The sequence below is a fragment of the Nymphalis io genome, chromosome 20, assembly GCF_905147045.1.
Source record: "Nymphalis io chromosome 20, ilAglIoxx1.1, whole genome shotgun sequence".
Lineage (NCBI taxonomy): Eukaryota > Metazoa > Arthropoda > Insecta > Lepidoptera > Nymphalidae > Nymphalis > Nymphalis io.
In genome coordinates, this window is record NC_065907.1 from 5888889 (window position 1) to 5910122 (window position 21234).

The 21234-nt window shown below is 34.0% G+C and overlaps 1 protein-coding gene across 1 annotated transcript; it reads left to right on the forward strand.

Moving 5' to 3' along the window:
- Window positions 1-3: 3 nt before the first annotated feature.
- On the forward strand, window positions 4-8119 carry LOC126776402 (uncharacterized; the record flags this gene model as incomplete). Its single annotated transcript, XM_050498899.1, has 3 exons — window positions 4-308; window positions 6853-6969; window positions 7536-8119. Coding segments are annotated over exons 1-3 (774 nt in total), but the record flags the coding sequence as incomplete, so codon positions are not given.
- Between the last annotated feature and the right edge of the window lie 13115 nt (window positions 8120-21234).

Here is a 21234-nt window from a genome sequence, read left to right on the forward strand (position 1 = left end):
AGGGCGCCTAAAGCTAAGCTGATTAAAGCAAATTAAGCTACAAAATGGTTTAATTTTCTGAACAAAGAAGTGATTAAGTAAATGTTAGCACTTTAGCGATTTTCCGAAATAATGCGCGTTGATGTGAAAATTATTCACGTTTTAGCCGGCGCCTCTCCCTATAGAAACTTTTAAGTGTATTCAAAAAAAGACGACTGAAGAATAAGAGTGAAACTAAAACAAGTAAATAATAGAAATGTGTTCGTTGTTGTGGATTTTAAGCATTTTCACCATTTTCGTGGCAGACGTGCGAACTTTGCAGCAGAAAGGTAAAGCTATTATTTTAATTTTAAATACTCTTATTTTTTAAATTATATTTCTTCGATTGTAAATAAAGTTAAAATTTTTTAAAAATGATTATATATACCTCGTATTGAAGAAATTGCAAATAAGAATAATTCAATGAAAATAAAGTAACACTATTGCTAATTTGACTAATAGTTACATTTTGAGATAACAGAAAATTTAAATATCTTCATTCTGATCGTAAATTTAATAGTAGTATTTTTTAATAATCTTTTTTAGTTAGAGACATAGTTTTTAAAAATACTATGTTAAAATAGATAAATCATTTATGTATTAAATAAATTTAAGGTTTAATAATACTTTTTTTATCGTTCGAAGTAACATTTTTAGTACTCAAATTTAAACTGCATAAAATTACTGTTCAAAAAATAAACATTGATTTTATAATGTATCGATAGAGTAAGCTATCTTTCATTTTGTATAAGTATACTATTTTTTAGAAGAAGGCTCTTACAAATACATCGGTTTGATTTGTGGATTGTTAGAACTGATAATTTACATGAGTACATATATTGCAGTCTAAAATATGTTAAAAAAAACAAAAGAACAACCAACAAAATTTCATGTTTCGAGTCCAATTAAATTTTTTATAGTAAACCTAAATTTTTTATTGTAATGATGCCTGGCAATTTGTAGGCACATAAAAAAATAACACAAATAAAAAGAGACGGAGGCACGGTCAACAAGTCGAGATACGAATAATATAAATATCATTATATATATAAAAAGCACTACCCAATTTTGTATCATTTATATAATATTTTATAGAATAACCTGTTAATTATTTTCTGATGAAATACATTTTATGTTTCATATTGAGGTCGCTGTCTAAACCACTCATGTTACGCGATCGACGCATTAAGCATGATTGTACTTATAATGGCATTGTTGAAGGGGTAGTGTCTGCGCCAAAAAGCCCTTTTATTGTTTAATGAAACAGAAGCGCCGACATTTTTATCTGTTTTAATTAAAATTATTGTCGATAAAAAATGTTTTTAAAGTATTAGAAAAGGATCACTCGATTACATTTATTGAAAGGATAAAGTATTACGATATTCGAATATAATATCACATATAGACAATCTTTTGTGAGAAATTATGTTTATAAAAATATTTTTTCATAAAATAGCTTAGAATCAAGTTTCATAAGAGAAATTCTTGATAAAATGTAATTTTCAGATTTTGAAATACAGTTATTACATAACGTCCAAGTTGAAATAAATCATATTATTTATTGCAATACGTTTAATTATGAATATAAGACATAAATCCTTCATTATTTATAATAATTAATATATAGACAAAGGAATATAATCTATATAATAATATCTATAGAAAATTCATAATTTACATGAGACGTATTTAAAGCCGGGGACAGGAAGTTGGGAGTGGTTTGCGCAAACACAAAGTTCGTTGTTGTGTTGAGTGGCTCTAGTAAAGCTGTGCCACTGAGTTATGACTTTGCGGTATAAAGATATCTGCGCTCAGTACGTACCCTGCCAAACCACGAACTTCATTATAAAGCTGAAATACTAAGCATTATCTAACTTCATTTATCATTCGTGAGAAATATGATTGAGTTCTAGAGAAGATAATGCCTACTATATATATATACGATAATGATTGTAGAGCTTGATAATAAAAAAGTCAGCGACAGCATATGTCTAAGTTTTATATTTCAACATATATACAGCATATAGTCACAAAAAGTTGGTTTTGTATTGAAAAAATAATTTAAATCGTCATTTTTATTGGTCATATATTATCCACAATTAAGAAATCTTATCAAAATAAGTAAACTTATCATCTCAAGAGTTTAAAACAAGACTTTTACTGCTTATAATTTGGGCGTATGGTTAAAGAGATAATACGATATGGAATCGCGACCGTGTCGTAATCTTTTAAGTGATATTTCTATTAGATGGTTTTTTTTTTATTAACAACACTTTATTTTTATTATATTAATTTATTTAGATATAAATTTCTTTATCACCAAGGAAATTTTATTTAGATAAAATCCATTTTTTCCAGTATGTTTTTGGTTGCATAGTTTAAGAGAAAATTTAAAAAATCAAATACACAAGACAATTTTTTTAATGTTCAGCCAACGCGACTTTTGGTAGTCAGGAAATAAATCATAGCACTCAGTACTAACCGAACCACGCTCATAATTTCATCACGAGTAAAAATGTATTTTTTTACCACCCAACGAAGTGGGTACGGGTCAACTAGTATTTAATCAATTTATTGAAATACAAAGTTTCCAAACTAAAGTAATCCTTTAAGTATAAAGACTTATACAATATTTTTGGCGCCATTGTATATATATATATATATAGGCCTCTGCATCTTTGACAGATGATTTAAGCGGCATCGCGAAGGCACTTGCGTTCATGACTGAAAAGACCAATGCGAGAGAGGATCCTCCGGCCGCACTTCCGACAAGTGTATGCGCCCCCAGATGGGCGGGGGTTTGAAGCCCGCTCATAACGCCTAGTGCGTTTTTCTTTTAGTAGTTTAAACCAGTCATTGTCATGCTTTGATTGACTTTCGTGAATAAGGCGTCGCCACTTGGCACGGTCCTCTGCCAGTTCCTCCCATCGATTGCTAGGGATGTTAAACGCAACCATATCACGCTTAGCGCAATCTTTGTAACGGAGCATAGGCCGCCCAACAGACCTCTTTGCATCCACAACCTCTCCCAGTAGTATTTGCCTTGGAAGACGGGTCTGCTCCATTCGATGCACGTGTCCCAGCCACCGTAACCGTTTTTTTTTTAGAATGGCCATGATGCTAGGCAGCTGTGCCTTGCCTAGAACAGACTCGTTTGTCACGCGATCCTGCCATGTGATGCCCAGAATGTTCCGAAGACAGTGCAAGTGAAATGTGTTTAGTCGGCGTTCTTGTTTTGCGTACGTTGTCCACGTTTCTGCTCCATACAAGAGTGTGCTTAGGACACATGATTGGTAAACAAGCATTTTCGTTTTTACCGTAAGGTGTCTGTTATCCCAAGCCCTTGAACAGAGCCTCCCGAACATAGAGGCTGCTTTGCCGATGCGGAAGTCGATCTCTGCATCAAGCGAGAGATTGCTTGACAAATGCGACCCAAGGTAGCAAAATTTGTTAACCACCTGTAAAGGTGCGCCGTTAAGCAAGATGACTGGTTGCTCTAAACATCCTTGCGCTAAAATAACGGTCTTCTTGCAGTTTATGGACATTGAGAAGAGGTCGCACGCTCTGGCAAATTTGTCCATTAGACTCTGGAGTTGAGCTTGGTCATGAGCAACGAAGGCAGCGTCGTCAGCGAAGAGGAGACTATCTACAAATAGGTCCTCCCTGTAGCGTTTGGACTTGAGCATTGAGATGTTGTACAGCCTACCATCGGTTCGCGTGTGTAAGTGGACGCCTTGCTGTTCATCTCCAAAAGCAACCTTCAGAAGCACCGAGAAGAATATTCCGAACAAGGTGGGGGCCAGTGCACAACCTTGACGAACGCCACGGCGTACGTCGAATGGCGTGGATGCGTTGCCATTGTGCAGGACGGTGACTTCCATACCTTCGTGGAACGATTGCACTATCCTTAGGAGTTTTGGGGGGCATCCAATTCTGACAAGAACCGAGTACAACCCCTCTCTGCTCACGGAGTCAAAAGCCTTATTTAGGTCTACAAATGCAATGACTAGGGGGGTATGTTGCTCCCTACACTTTTCTTGTAGCTGTCTGAGTGAAAATATCATGTCGACAGTTGACCGTTGGGACCTAAAACCACATTGTGCTTCAGGGTATACGCGGTCGGCGAGCCTTTGTAGTTTGCCTAAAATGGCCCTGGCAAAGGCTTTACCGACGATGCTAAGAAGAGATATACCGCGGTAACAGTTGCAGTCGCCACGATCGCCTTTGCCTTTATAAAGAGTGACGATGTTAGCATCTCGCATATCCTGAGGGACGTAGTTTTCTTCCCAGCACTTAGCCAGGTGGTTATGAAGGATGGGCAAGAGGCACTCAAGCTTGACGACTTCGGTGACAACATCGTCTTTTCCGGGGCTCTTTCCGCATTTGAGCTTCTTGACGGCCAGATAAAGTTCCTCTACTGTGGGTGCAACGTCTAGCTCGTGCCAAGTTGCCAGATTCGGGACAAGCTCCATTGCTTCTGGCTGAATATCCACTGGGCACGAGTAGAGCCCCTTGTAGTATTCTACCCATCTTGCCATCTGACGGGTGCTGTCTGTTATAACAGAACCGTCGGTTTCCTTGAGAGGTGCCGTCTTTTTTGGAGTAGGTCCAAGAGCTCTTTTGATGCCCGCGTACACCCCGCCAATATCCCCCGCGTTTGCGCACGCTTGGATGCTTTGGCAAAGCTCTGTCCAATACGCATTTACAAAGAAGCGCGTGCTACGCTGGAGTGAGGCTTTTGCCTTCGTGAGATCTTTACGCGTCGCATCGCAAGGGTTAAGGCGAAAATTTAAAGCGGCTTGGCGTTTCGAGTCAATCAAGGGAAGTAAGTGCTCCTCGTTTTCTTGAAACCAGTCGTAAGATTTTGCCTTTTGATAGCCAAAAATCTTGCCTGCAGTGTCAGTGAGAAGAGACTTGACTTTTTCCCATTCGACTCGCGCTGATGCCGTACTATCCCAAGTTGCAACTTCTTCGCGGACGAGTTCCCCAAATGACTCCACTACTTCCATGTCACGAGTCTTGAAAAGATTTATCTTTTTGCGACCGGGTGGCTTGGAAGAATGGACTCTTCTAGGGACAAGTCGGACTTTAGTAGCAACGAGGCTGTGATCGGTGTCACAATCGGCACTGTGAAACGCCCGCGTGTGGAGCGTTTCCCGTAGATCCCTCCTTCTTGTAAGAGCAAGGTCTAATTGGTGCCAGTGTTTAGATCGAGGGTGCATCCACGAGACTTTCCGCATCATTTTGCCTTTAAAAAAGGTGTTGGTAACACACAGCTGGTGCTTTGAGCAAAACTCCAACAGTCGTTGTCCGTTGTCGTTAAGCTTCCCTATGCCGTGTGCACCGAGGCATTCAGGCCAGGCTGATGTGCCCTGACCGACGCGGGCATTAAAGTCACCCAAAATATGCAGTCTGTCAGTTGGATTTACCCTGCGCACTGTCTCATCGAGCTGGCCGTAGAATTGATCCTTGGTCTCGGGTTTTGAACTAAGCGTCGGTGCGTAAGCGGAAATTAGCGTGACAAAGCCGCTTTTTGTGTTTAGACGCAAGACCATAATTCGCTCGGAAACGCCTACAGGTGTTTCTATGGCGTTGATGAGATGGTTTCGAACCGCGAAACCTACACCATGCTCTCGTGTTTCCAAGGAACTCTTGCCCTTCCAGTAAAAAGTGTAGTTAGCTTCACGCAAAGACCCTTCGTCTTCAGTTCTGGTCTCTTGTAAGGCTACAATATCAATATTGAGCCTTGTAAGCTCCACGTCGATACTGTAAGTTTTGCGCAGTTCTTGGGCGCAATCGGAGCTTCCGTAGGTGTTCGGGAAGCCTGTCCTCATCGTTCGGACATTCCATGTCGCAAAGCGCATGTAAGCAGCGTTGGTGTGGGTTTTGGGATTTATGTTCCTTTGAGCAGGTGGTTAATGTCACAGCGTCAACGTCTAGCTGTAAGGCTTGTGTTCCGTTCACCCAGGCGGAACAAGTTAACGCTGAGGCGGATCAGTACCTTATTGATCGGGGGCTGCCCGACTTAAAGCAGGCGGTAACTGATCAATGGATCTACGATGGATCCTCCTACTGTCAAGAGTGGCCCCTGGCGTCCGCACTTACGCCTATTCGTGCTGACTTATAACCGGTGACTGCCACTCTCCGTGTTGTTTTCCACCTGCAAGACAGGTGAGCGAAGTGTCCTCTCCGTGGATGCTGCTACGCCTGGGCCTGGCGACTTTATGGCAACACGGGCTTGCCCAGTACCCATGCCACCCTCTCCTCCTCCCCAGCAGGATCCGCAGGAATGACGAGTCAATACGTGTGGTGCTGGTTTGGCCGCAGGTGACTGGCTTACGCCTAAACGGAGGCACCGCTCCGGGTTTAATATTAGTTTTCCTTCTTCTTTGGCGTGACGCTGGGATAATTTTGGGAAACAGCGTATCAAGGAGAGGGGTGAGGATACTGTGGTCACGGAAGATACAGGAATGTGACACTAGTAGCTAGAGCAGTCCGGGGTCGCGTACCCGTAGTGATTCCAACCAGCTATCGGACAGATAACTGTTAGATCCACCCTCTGGACAACATTGTATATAATGTCTTTAAAAATAGGTGATTTTTCTTTAACCAATTCTAGGTTGTAATAAATAGTTTGCAGCCAATTGAACGATACTTTATTTCAATAATTTTTTAATTGATACAAGCAGTTGGAGTAGACGAGGAGGGTAGGACCCACGTCATTTCGTCGAAATCTGATACATTAGACAAAAACTTATACCTAAAAAAAAAAAAGTACTAAAATACCTAAAAGTAGTTTCTCTCTTAATGCTGAAGTTATTCTTTTATTTCCAGATTTATCGCCTCGTAGATGCCACCACTGTGCTCACAATGCACGTTGTGAACTCGACAGTTCGCCTGTCGTATGTCCAGCTGGGCAGCCATTATGCGCGACCGTGGCGAGTGCACCTAGTATGTTTAATTCATGTTTTTTCTTTTTCGGTTTTAAAGTTGCTTTCTGTAAGGTTTTTTATTATATAAAACATATTACTTTATTTTGCAAGAGAAAATTATTATATAATGTAAACTCATTTAAGTTTCATTTACATGATAATAATATAATTTTAACGTTTAAACGTTTTTGTTTTTAAATTGTCTGAATTAATTAAAATACATTATAATAAATATTTTAAACACGTTCACGTTAACACGAGGTTAACAGAAAAATGGTGCGAAATTTTTTCAATAAAAGTTGAATTGCTTCCAATAAATTTTACAAAATTGTGCGAGAATAAAGTAAAAGAAATGCTCGATTTAATAATGAATTATATAATATTAATAAAATAACGACTGGTTGTGATAATACTAAAATAATGATTATGCACCATAACATAAATAAACTATTTTCAGCGTTATAGATGGAGTTTTGACTTGTTATGATTTTGAAAGAATCAAAACAATATTTTTTTAATTTAATAAAATAAATGATTTTTATGTATGAAACACATCTGTAATAACTACGATATATTTTATTCCAGACTTTACATCTACACTTACCTGTGCAACTGCAAGCGAGTCACCTTGTTCATTAATTTATAATTCGAAATTGGCACTAGAGATAACATGCATATGCGACGATCACCTCTGCAACGCGCCGTACTCCTTCCAGTTTCGAAATGAGCTACTCAATTTTTCAACGCAAATCCCTGCCAACACTAGCACCGAGCTTACCGAAACGTTTCTAAAATCCTCGTTTTTTACGAACGTGACTAAAACGGAATTGTATGAGACGATAACCATTGTTAAAGCGATGAAGGAAAAAAATACACCTTTCTTTTCTGCTCAATCAACGACGATTGGCTTAACATCAATTGGTGCTGCTGAAGACATCCCGCCGCGAGCCGAAGCTTTGAAGAACGAAGCAACTGTTCCACCTGATGATGATGAGGATGAGGTCGAGGGGAGCGGGAATTTTGAAGAGACTAAGTCTCAAGCGGCTGCACCTGCCGCTCCTAGTTCTTACTTACCAGCAGAAGAAAATAAAGTCGCTCCCGTAATTATAAACACATATTTATTAGCATCGTCAATATTTTTTTCTACATGTGATATTGTAAAAATTATCAATGAATCATATTATTTTTTGTTTAAAAATTCAAAAAAAGTATTTTATTATTTTAACGTTTAAATTATTATAAATATGGGAACAACATTTCCAAATAATACAATTTTTTTTCAATTCCGTTTTTTTTTACTTCTATTTAATTAATGTTTGTAATGGGTCCGACATTTTTCTTATGGTTTAATATTTGCAAATTCGTTGTCAAAGTATAGAATAGAAAATGTCTTACAAATAATTAAAAAACATAGGATATTAATAAAAAAAAAATAAGAACTGATTTATATTTTTGTTTTTCTTTCACAGTAATTTTACTTTATTAGTGGTGGCTAATGAAAATAATTGCAGTGCGTGCGTTGCGTTTAAAGTAGAGTTTTTTAATAAGACGTTCGATTTTGAAGAATTTTTTAATTTTTTTTGTAATCAAATTTTGAATATATTAAGTATACATAGTGTTGTCCTTTTACAAATCTTTACTCCATATACTTATAAAACGATGTAAATGATTGTTTATTTAAACTTATAAGAATTCAGAAACAATTTGTCACCGTCACAATTTCTCTATATATACACTGCAATTTTTTTTTTGTAGATATAGAGTCAATTATCATGTATATCATAATTGCCAACGTTGATCGTTTGATGGTCTTTTGTGATTTATTAATAAATAAAGAATACACAAATTAATATTTATGCAAATTCATTTTACCCTTTTTGAGTATTTATTTCTTCAATATCATACATATGCGAAAATTAAAATAATTGTAAAATCCTTACAAACAATTTACAATAAACGTGAATTTTAAGAGAACCAGCAGTATTCTTAAGTTAGAGTCATAAAAACTTAATTTTTACTCATAATAATTGGTACTTAACTGGGAAAGATAAAATATATTATGTATGCGGATAAAAAAGTTAAAATTCAATTAGGAAGTTTTTTCGTATTGTTTTTTATGCTTACCAAATTGTTTCGCTTCTCATTACGAGTAGTATCACATTTAATCGGGTTTTTATTAAAGGCTCAGAAGAGGAGTGAACAATAAAGTACGTCAAAGGGAATTAATTTTAAGCCCCAGGATTAAAACAGTGCTCATTCCGCGTTGCTACTTATCTATTTCTAAAGCGGGAATTGTAATTGAAAATGGGTTTCTGTAGCAGACATTTGATTTCTAGGTATTTGGAAATGAAGTGATACGTAACGGAGTCCCTCGAACGTTTCAATGTTTTAGAAGTTATTGACAAAAGCTAATGTTGTGAATTTAACCATCGAAAATTAAAATATTATGTTAAAGCAAATTTTTTATAACACTACTATAATAACTTTTAATTTTAATGGTTAATTTAGTGTATTTTAAAAGGATAACACAGCGTAGGTATAGTAAGTGTTTTTTTTTTTATAGAATAGGAAGGCTGACGAGCATATGGGCCACCTGATGGTAAGTGGTCACCAACGCTCTTAGACATTGGCATTATAAGAAACGTCAACCATCGCTTACATATCCAATGCGCCACCAACCTTGGGAACTAAGATTTTATGTCCCTTGTGGCTGTAATTACACTGGCTCACTCATCCTTCAAACCGGAACACAACAATATCAAGTATTGCTGTTTTGCGGTAGAATATCTGATGAGTGGGTGGTACCTTCCCAGACGAGCTTGCACGAAGTCCTACCACCAGTATAATGACCGGTTTACATTATTCCAGTCCAGCGATCTAGTCCAGTACTGGATTGCTTACTGGAAAAATGTAAACCGGCACTGGAATGAACTAATATATATAATAAATGAAAAAAGGTAGTAAACCTTATAGGGCTGCAGATCCAGAGAACCTAAGTTCAAATCCCGATTCAGAACAGAACATTTCATTATCATTATTATTCATACTTTAAAGTTAATTTAAATATAACCTAAAGGGTTTCGTAATAAAATGAGTTGTTTCTTGTGATAACGCCTTTATATCGCTATATTATGTGGAGAATAATAGTTACACATTGACATTTAATATGACATCGGATTCTTATATTAGGTCCTTACATATGAATTTGGCATTTTGTACGGGAGTATGCACCGTTGTTATCTATGCACTTTTGCCATCTCATAGGTAATTCATTGATACCTTTACTAAAAAAACCGTGGGGGCGAGAATCAATAAACTCTTTGATGGCGGTTTGGAACGCCATCGCATCATTGCATCGCATCATTTGGCATCGGAGTTGAATTTTTTTCCTTGTAAGAAGTTGTCCAAAGTGGCCTAGAGCGATTGATCAATTTCGGTTGTTTAGCAGCTAGTTTTTCCTTTATGGTTTTCGGTTGCTGACAATAGATATCTGTCGTAATCGTTTGGCCAGATTTTAGAAAGCTGTAGTGAACGACACCGGCGTTAGTTTATCAAACACTCACAAGTAACTTTTTCTGAGTTAGTTTTCATTTAGGGCAGGATTTGGCTGGGTCTCCAGGGTTCAGCCATTGGGACGAGCGCTTCCGATTATCGTACAGTATCCACTTTTCATCACAAGTAATTCGATTTAAAATCGCTTCATTATTGTGTCGGTTGAGCAAAGTAACACCAGCAGTCGACGCGTGTTTGCAAGTTCGATTCACTTAATTCATGGGGTACGCATCGTTCAATTTTTTTTACTTTCCCGATTTGCTTCAAGTGGATTAATACAGTAATATCACTTACCCTGAAGCCTGCAGCTATCTCTGAAGTGCTTTGTGATGGATCCGCTTCCACAATAGCCTTTAATTCATCATTTTCCACTTTGGTCTCCGGCCGTCCACGGGGTTGGTTCTAAAGGTCGAAATTTCTAGAACGAAAACGTTGAAACCAAAAACGTACCGTGCCTTCTTTTGCAACACCAGCGCCGTACACATCATTAATCCTTCGAGCTGTTTCTGCAGCACTGGTGCCACGGTAGAACTCGTACTCGTAAATATACCGATATTTCATGTTTTCCATTGTGCGGTAATAAGAAACGCCAAAGAAAAAAATAATGAGGCAAAAACAAATAATTGACTGTTTTCAAAACTCAAATGTACCAGCTAAATGAATTTATAAATTTGAATTTGGAATTCTTAACCAAAGAGGAGATATTTCAGATCAAAGTCAGTACGACAAAACGCTAATTTCATATGTAACGATCTCATACTAAAAATTCATCACATTAGTATGTGCGCCCCATGCTAAAGAAAAGGTGACCTATAAAGTTTATTTTATCCCTTTAATATTGCTAAGGTACGGGCTTCTTTTTTCTATAATTGATTTATTTCTGTATGTAGACGTAATTATTTTTTGTCTGTGTACGGATTCAATTTTATACAGTATTCTTCATAGTTTCCGTAGTTACCACGTGTGCTTCACACCCACAAGAGTCCCGGTTCGACTCCGGGCGGAAACAGTTAGTCGAAAACAGTTTATGTATGTTTATTATCCGCGTCACTATACTAGATAATTCAAGATTATTTTATAACTTTGCATAATTATTATAAAATAATCTTTAAATTTCTAGTAGATAAAACTCAAGTGAGCACTACTTTGGATTTATAGTTAGTAGTTCTTTGTGATGCAATTAATTATAAAAAAGGATATATTGAGGAATATAGCATATTATAGTTGTAGTTTTTAGTGTGAAACTTAATTAGAAAATGTTAGCATATTTAATTGTATTAGTCGCTAAGGTACACAAGTTCATATCTTATAATCAATATTAAGAAACTATTATAACCTGAGGACGGATCACTAATAAGAACCTGAGGACGCAAATAAAACATAAATAACAACATAATTAATTATTGTTATACCCACATAAAATGCACATTTTACCAAACAAAATGATCATTTTTGGTTCAGACCTCTGCATAATATCAAATAATTTGTATATACCACATGCGCACGCCACGTTAATATGTAAACGGAACTTCTTTATTTCAAACGGAATCATGAAATTGGTTTTTATATGACAGGAAAACATTTTTGTGTTGTTTACACGCGCTGTTTATTGGTGCGGGATAATTTCATCCATCAGTACGAAAAGGCTTTTACTGTTGAGTAAGTTAGCTCACACGAATAAAATATTCACACCGCAACTGAGTTACCTTTATAAAAGTTTTAAATTGCATTTAGAAATTTCACAAAGTGCTAAGCGAATAGTCTTATTTAAAAGGAGAATATTTGAGAAGCGTTTATTAAGTATGATGCAGATTCTTTGCAACTTCTTGAATTTATTACTATGCAGAAACTTTTTAAGGACTAGTAATATATTTTACTAAATGGATATACTGATTGCAATAATAAATGAGGATCGCAAAGAACACAAATACAATATCAATGGCCACTGTCAAACTATATATTATTTTACGTCTTTTTTTATATTAAAGGCGGACGAGGAAATGGGACACGATGATAAGTGGTCGTCACCGCCCATTGATATTGGCGATGTAAGAATTAATAATTTTACTGGTGGTAGGGCATTGTGCAAGTTCGTCTGGGTAGGTACCACCCACTCATCAGATATTCTACCGTTCAAAACAGCAGTACTTTTTATTGTTGTGTTCCGGTTTGAAGGGTGAGTGAGCCAGTGTAATTACAGTTTCCCAAGGTTGATGGCGCATTAGCGATGTAAGGATTTTTTTTATAGTATATACAGCTAATGGGGCACCTGATGGTAAGTAAGTAAGTATATAATAGTCTACATATTTCCATACAACGTATTTTTTTTATCAACTGAAAAAAATAAATATTTTCTATATTTATTTTTATTATTATTTCGGTAACACAGATTATTTTGGCACTAATAGGTACTTTAGTAAAATCAGCCAGTCGCCAATTGTTTGTCTAATGAAGAACCCTGATAGCGATATGCATTATTTAATCGAGTTACGAAAGATTTTCTAAATGATAAAATTATTATTCCTAACACAAACGTAATAATCTCTTATCTCCTTATATCTGGGGTTATATCCAATCTTAGTACCTCTACAAAATTATCCATAGACAGAAAGCGATCAAGCTTGTAAGCGAAACTTCGTTTTCCTGTTGCTCACCCGACCAATCCAAGGCAAAGAAAACTTTTCCTAACAAAAAATATTATAAATGATTATATAAGCTGATTTGAAATTATCTTAATCTAAACATTTTATACTATTAATATATTTTTAATAGAACTTAGAGTTTTCACTTTATTTTCTTTTCAGAACGAAATGATTTATTTAATTTTGTTAAGTGATACTTTAAACATGTTACCATTCGACCGTGTTGAATGTTAAATTTCAAACAATTGAAGTTGTTTCGAAGCGTGTTACACACGTAGCTGTGTTCAGAGTAAGAACATGTTTTTACTCGTTTAGTTTTCTAGTCGTCCCACGTATAAACAGTTTGAAAAATGCAAACAAAGAATTGTACCATTTTCTGTTTCCTTTAGAAATCAAGACGAATGCCACGTATAATAAAATCATATGTGAGCGAGCATAGAAATTATTTTAGATTAATTAATTTGTGCAATGGTTCTTCTTTTCTATAAGACATACTTATAAACCATGTATTTATATTACGATAGTACACGAGTCATAACCTGTGTTTATAATATATCGAGAGGATTCTAACTTGCAATTTTTACTTTTGCAAGTTAAAACTAAACTAAGTTAACGGTATATCAAAAACGTTAATGTTACTTCACAATAACAATTTGTTTTCGTATGGCGAAATAATAATATAAAAGATATAAATTAAATTTCTTACTTGAAACGGAAAATTCAAGCTTCGAAGTATTCAAATTACGTCCATTCGATTGCAAAAATTTAATTCAGTACAAATAGAACGGAGTCGAGACGGTCGAGATTGAAACGTAATAGAGCTGAAATTAGCATGAAATCAGTTTATTCAGACGATAGTCGTTTTTGAATTGATGCAGTTAACGAATACTATTTAGAATTAAACTATAAGTTACAATTTATGTTTTCAAATAATACACAGATATCTCTTTCAAACTCTGTTGATACCTATAATATATAAAATTAAGCTATATAACGATATTGGTTTTTGAAATAAAGAGAAATAGAAGTAAAAATAGCATGCAACTATGAAGGAGTAGCTCTTATCTAAATCATAAAGAATCGCATTATTAATCGGAATTTAAATACTTAGTTTTATTTATACAAACTGAAAATGTATCGTGCTACGATATTTTTAGACAACACCCACCCAAAGAGATAATAACTTTATATTGTATTTATTATCGTTTGTTACGTTACAAACTGATAAGTAATCTACCTACGTCTGCTTAAAACGTGTGTAAATTAAGTAAAATTGAATGTATTCATTGTATATAAGAACTTAACTACTAAATGCTAAATTGCACAATAGTAACTATGGCGAGTCTGTGGTTAGGTTGAAAGTTCACGTCTCCTGCACAGCTTTTCAGGTAATTGCGAACTAGCAATATTAAACTGAAACAACCAAATACGAACAAGCATTGAGTGCATTCACAGCTTCTACATGCAACTAAACATTCATTCTTTTGTTGTTTTTGCCCATTGCGCTATATATAGCTATAGAATTGCATTATTCGTTTTAAAAGTTATATTTGAAAAAAGTATTTAGGATTTTTAATGATAAAACGTTAATTAACTCATTATCTCAAATATAATTAAAACTAATATGGAAGTACAGGTTGATAATTTAATTATATCCGTGTAATTTCCTTTGCGTCGAATATTTAACGCAATTCTGCAAGAATTGCAAAATGGTTAACAATGAAAATATGTTCGTTTGATACAATTTTATACCGATGTATTTCCAATTTGCTTACCAATATTGAATATGTTAAAGTGTAGTAAGTCAAATATAGTAAGGTAATAATACCACGTTTAAGACAAAGGCCTCATATTGAGGAGGTTTTTAGATAATATCTTTTATATATAACTTTATCCAACATATGTAAGTTCGCTGACGATTACGCTTACATTCACTACCATACACACAATGATTTATAAACATATTAATTACATGAAAATATTTTTAAATATGTTTGTCTTATAATATACCATATTATATGATTTAAAAAATAAGCATAATTGATAATTAAGTTATCATTTAACAAATATTAATTCTTTAACTATAACTTACATGTGCATGCCGCAAACTACCAAAACATACGATCTAAAAGTATATAAATTGTTCATTTTAGCATAAGTTCAAAAAGCCTGCATGATCTTCAGCTACTCAAAGGAAAAGTGTGTAAAAAGGTAAAAAAGATTTGACACTTTATAGCACGCGAAATGGTTTGACGATTATGATGTGCCATTCAATTTTATATATGAGACAAATTTTATGTGTCTTCCTATAAAATAGAAGAATTAATTAATTAATTAGTTACTGAGATAATTCATAACAAAAATTTTGTAGCTTCTTATCTTAAGCAGCAGATTAAGATTTTACTTGGTAATAATATTGTTGGTTTTGCTAGTCGTTTTAAAAATGAGGTCGCTTCAGCTTTATTTATTTTTTATATTACTACTGGTGCTAGCATCATGAAAATTTTCTTACCGGTTCATATTACACAGTAGGACTAAGGATTATTGAAAATTTAACTGCTAAGGTAATGAACAAGGGGATCAAAGTTTGTTTTAAAATACTTGATTTTTATTGGTATTTAGCAATTTTGAATTGACATGAGTTATGCCGCGGGAAAACTGCTAGTGTAAAAATTTTTTTAATTTGGTTTTTATTTTTCTCCTTAAAGCTTATTTAACGCTATTCGACTTCCTCATGTATCTTCGAAAACATATTACAGATAATTTACCCGAATAAAAGTTTTTTCTCACATTTCAGAGGGCGAAAATGTGTTAGTAATAATTTTTGTTTGCTGGCCTCCTAAATTTTACGAGTTTTCCCTCTGGCGAAGTTCCAGTCATCGTTATTCCAAGATAACGCAATTCGCTCGGAAGATAACCATTAAGCGTTATATTGTTTAGTAGACACTATGAATTAATGTCGAGAAACATTCAAGAATCACTAAATACGAGAAGAAATAAGAATATATCTTTAGCCTATTTATCTTACAAATTTAATAACCCATGCTCAAAATCAAAATGTACTTCAAGGAGGTTCTTAAAAATCCGTTTAATCATTAATTTATGAAAATACATATATCTTGGAAACTTGGTAGTTATGTGTAGTCATTTAAACCAATATATAACTTGTAAAATTTTGTTTTGAATATCCCTTGTTTATTAATTTTGTTTTAACAGAACAATCTAATTACGAGGTAAGCATGAGGTACCTCTTATATAATTAATTATGATAAAAAGTGACATTTTCACCTTGAGATGGTTACTAAAAGCTGAAAAATAAACTTTACAGCGAACATAAATCTTCACAAATTATGCAATACACTTAATGTTCAGAGAAAATTATACTTATTTTGTGCCTGTAAACAAAACACGAAAAAACTAAGGTTAATAAAACATAGCTTACAACTACAATCGAGGCTACAATCGATATTATTTTATTTTCACTTATCTTCCCCCATTATGATAGTGAAGGGGTAGATGGTGCTCCAGCTACGGTTCGATACCCACTTAAAACAACGGAACTCTTTAACGCCATAGTGAAACGCAAGCGATCGCGAATTCTGTTATAACGCATTGGTGTATAAAGCTAATCAGGTTGCTCTGAGATAAAAGGGTGACCTCAGTTGTCTCTAGTTTTTCGGTTTTACCCTAAACGGTTCTTCTTTAGAAAAACATAGGAGTGCCAGACGAGACCCCCCCCCCATTGTATGAACCAGTTTCTGGTTGCACATCAGCAATCATATCGCAGAGTCCAAGTTGAACTCTGTTGGCATGCTTTTAACGTAGTGCCTGATATCTTTGATATCGGTGTAGATTTGGATATCCTGGTATTCAAATTATACGGAAATTTTTAGTTGTACGTAACATCTAAGTTGTATATGTATATACTTACTTACACGTGGAAATCAATTGTGTGTAAAATGCAAGGAGGTCGTTCTATTCAAGCGAATATTGTGGCCGTCAGGTCCGTCACTGGATTAATCTTCTGCAAACAATAACTGCAATGGATCGATAAGTTACAATTGGAAGAGGTTTTATATAACGCTACCTATATTTAGCCTTCAAAGCAACGTTCGTTAGTCTGTTAGATTCAAGTGAAAGTCTAATAATTAAAATTTTTAAATTCTCACTTCGGATAAAATTTTATATTTAGTTTAAAAAAAGGAATAACACGCATTCATCATGTTTTTTTTCGACAATCGACATATTTTTTATATTTAATTTAAATAAAAACCAATCACACTAATATAATATAGTATTTTTAATAAAATATATGAATTTTCAATTACATTTTTATAATATATATTTTTTTAAGCTTTGAATACTTTACACTAGCTATATATGATACTATATCTTTTAAGTGTAGAGAATTACAAAAATGCCTACAAACAAAGCCATACAACTACACAGAAAGCCACCTAAGTTATAAAAGTTATTTAAACAATCTCAAAAGCAATCTGGTTTTTTATTGAATCAAAGTGGATGTCAAATACATTCCATTATAGCAGACGGTGCACTGGCCGTCAGATGCCCTTCGTTACTGAACGAACGAATTGTAGTAGATCGATTTCTTTCACTCGATAGATTTTTTATGTTGTCTGCTTATTTTGCCATATCGTTATAAATTTTCATCTATATAAAAGAAAATTTATGTCTTTATATTTTTTTTCCGTACTTTTCTAATCCGATCGTGATGAAAATTTGGTGAATTGTTCTTCTTACGCCAGCAATGCTTCCTGAAAAAAAGTATTCTTTCTTTGTTTGTACGACAATAAACAATTTATATAAACTATTTCTCGTGCCCCGCTCTGAAGTGTAACGGGTAACTAATTTAAAATAAATATAATTCACAGCAATATAAATACGATATCTAAAATTTTAAAAATAATGCGAGACATTTGTGTACCTTTGTTTTCTTTTAGGTATTTTCTATAAATCTTATATACGTAATTGATTAGCGCAATATGTTACATATCTTTATCATGCCATCCGATCTTACCCTCTCGCATTTAAAGGGTAAGATCAGAGCGCCCGACTAAAAAAAAGGAAATCGTTTGGATGTACCTTCATTACCTTCTACGCCTCGCTCTTTCCTGCCAAAAAAGCAGTTTTAAAAAGTGCGGACTTACGTCACGATGACCTCATGCTCATGAACAATATTTCATGAAGTACAAAATATAAGCAATTGAGTTAAAATTACATTTAGAGCTGCTTTACTATAGTTTCATATGTACTAGCTGCTATTTGTAAAAGATAAGCATTTGCCATATTTTTTCAACTTGTCGAAAATCCATTTGATCTTAATAATGTAACAGCTAATTTTCTAATGTAGTCAATTAATTTGATAATACGAGTTTTCCTAATAGAAACTGACGAAATTGAAACATTAACGAAACATTGTCAGAAGCATACATCTTATAAACCGAAAACAGAAAATTAAAAAAAAAGCAAAATATATGATTATTTTAATAGATAACAAACTATAATTGTTTAAATGTTTTAAATTCTCCTCAGTACGCGACACCTCAAGCATGAGTATATAGGTGCCTATATCAATCTTACTTCGTGTAATCACGCGAAGCCGTCTCGCTATTATTTTAAAACAATATCAATATCAGAAAGTATAAAATATGACTCAAAAAAGGTATTTTTGGTAAATCTGGCTAGCAAATGAGTTAGTTGAATTAGTTAGTTAAGCAATGAACCTCATTTCATTTGTTTAATTTTCATTTCAAAATTATGGAAATCAATAAATGACATTAATTAACCAAAATTTTAAAAGAAAATATTCGTACTGCTTACATTTAAAACCTTTCAAAATTGTTAATACATTTTGTATTATATATAACTGTAGGTAGGTACTAATTTTATAAAACTACATACATTGTGTAATGACGTCTAGGTACACGAGAGTTGAGCAGACGCTTTTGGTAATAACATGAAACATAATTTCAACGAAGATTAAATGTGATGGCTGTAACCCGTAACGTGTCTTTGTCAACTAACATTGTAGTAAATAATATAAAGCACATTATTAACAATTCCCTTGAAACATAACATCAAGTGTAAGAGATCAGTCACATCTTCAGTGATTTTTTCTGTTGACTTAACATAGTAGCTTAAATTTGAAACCTACACATATACATATTTTGTAACAATTACATTAAAACTATTAATATTTTATGGACTTATGAAGAACTTTGAGACACAAAATGTTTTTTGTAATATGAGCAAGGCCTCCTTTCTGGATTTAATTTACTATTTTTACTCGATTACGCTTAAAGCTCTTGTTACGAACTATAGCCCAAGAAGGACTAAATCAAACTTAAAAATGTCAAGGCGCTATGCATCCCGTTTACTAATACTACCTACCTTAAAACTATCAAATAGTTAACATTATATAACTCTGTAACGAGGTACTACAAATCTAGTAGTTACAGTGTAGGCAACGTTGAGACTCAGCTGAATAACGGGGACCTTGCCTTCCTTGTTATCTGTATAAATGAGGGTTTTCTTTTAACAAACCAGATTCTTTTATATAGAAGGACAACATGCCGAATTCTATTTTTTCTTAAATAAACAGAATAATAATTAAATAACAACCAAATAATTTAACAAATGATTGCAGGGTAAGGCTTATTAGCGCGTTTAAAAAAAACGTTTTTGTATTTGTTAACTTGGTTCTTATTATTTTATATTATATTACTAAGAAACTATAGTTTATATAATCTGTCCCATTCTAAGATGAAATATAGTGACAAATAATCGCTTTTATAAAAAAAAACATACTTTGACATGTATCGGAATCCATTGAGAATGACCGCCATGACCGAAATCGGGGACAGTAAAAATCAAAAAGTCATAAATGTAGACTTATTTTAAATCATTTTATCCAGCCTACTGTAATTGTAACAAAAGGTTTTGTTCATATTATGTTATATACCAAAATAATTATTATTACAAAATAGTACATATAGGTATAAGTATTGGCATAGAGGTGGACTTACATAGTAATAAATGTTATATGGCCCGATTTCCAATTACTCTGTAAATATATTATACCTTTATGCTGGTTTATATGGACTACGCATAATGTAGTTCCTCATTGAGCGTAAATTAATATAGAGGCATGGGAGTACAGCAAACACGGTCACGTCATTTGCAATATTGGTATTCCAATTACTTGACGGACAGTCAATTTGAATACATACTACTGCTATTGTGATAAAGAGAAACAAAGATTTATTTGCTAGAAATAAAGATAACATAATTTATGCAATAATAAACTGCTAATGTAATGCCTTTATTATGACAATTTACTCCACGACCTTACAGGGGTGCAAAAAGCTTTTCTGTAATTTTTATGATACGATGACAATAGTCAGCTACTTCAACTTAAACAATTTTTCACTCGATGGGACTTTTACCGTGTTTTTTTGCTTCTCTTTCATTCGTATTCAGATTAACGGTGATCGCTGAGGCGTGCGCCAGACGGATCTGTGTCACTTGTTTTCTCGTTCAATGTTTAAAACGATCATCCTTTTATTATTATTTAAAATGATTACAAGGACAACATTTTATGAAAATAATTTTATTCATTTAATGATCAAAAAATATAGTAAGTTTCCAATGAAAAGCGAGACAGTTAAAAGTAAAACAACAAATAACGGATTTACTTAAAATTTTAAATCTTTTACGTTTTCATTTAGTACAGCATAAAAACAAATATGAATCTGAAGTCGCTTTAAAACTGCTGACGTATAACTCAATCTATATCTAGCTACCCGTCATGCATTGCACGGTAGTCCAGGAATTTTAGCACCAAAAATGCGCTCGCTCTGAATGATTCTCTGATCTTATGCTGATCTGATCTCTGATTTTATGCCGAGCGAATGTGTCTAAAAATCTTGGACTACGGGTTATTATGTAGTTTTACCCCGTATATAAGCATAAAAAACTATTAAAAAATAATTAAATAATTTTTTTTTTATCATTGTTTGACTAGCCAAATTTTTCGTATAAATAAACAACGCTCAGTAAAATCCATGATA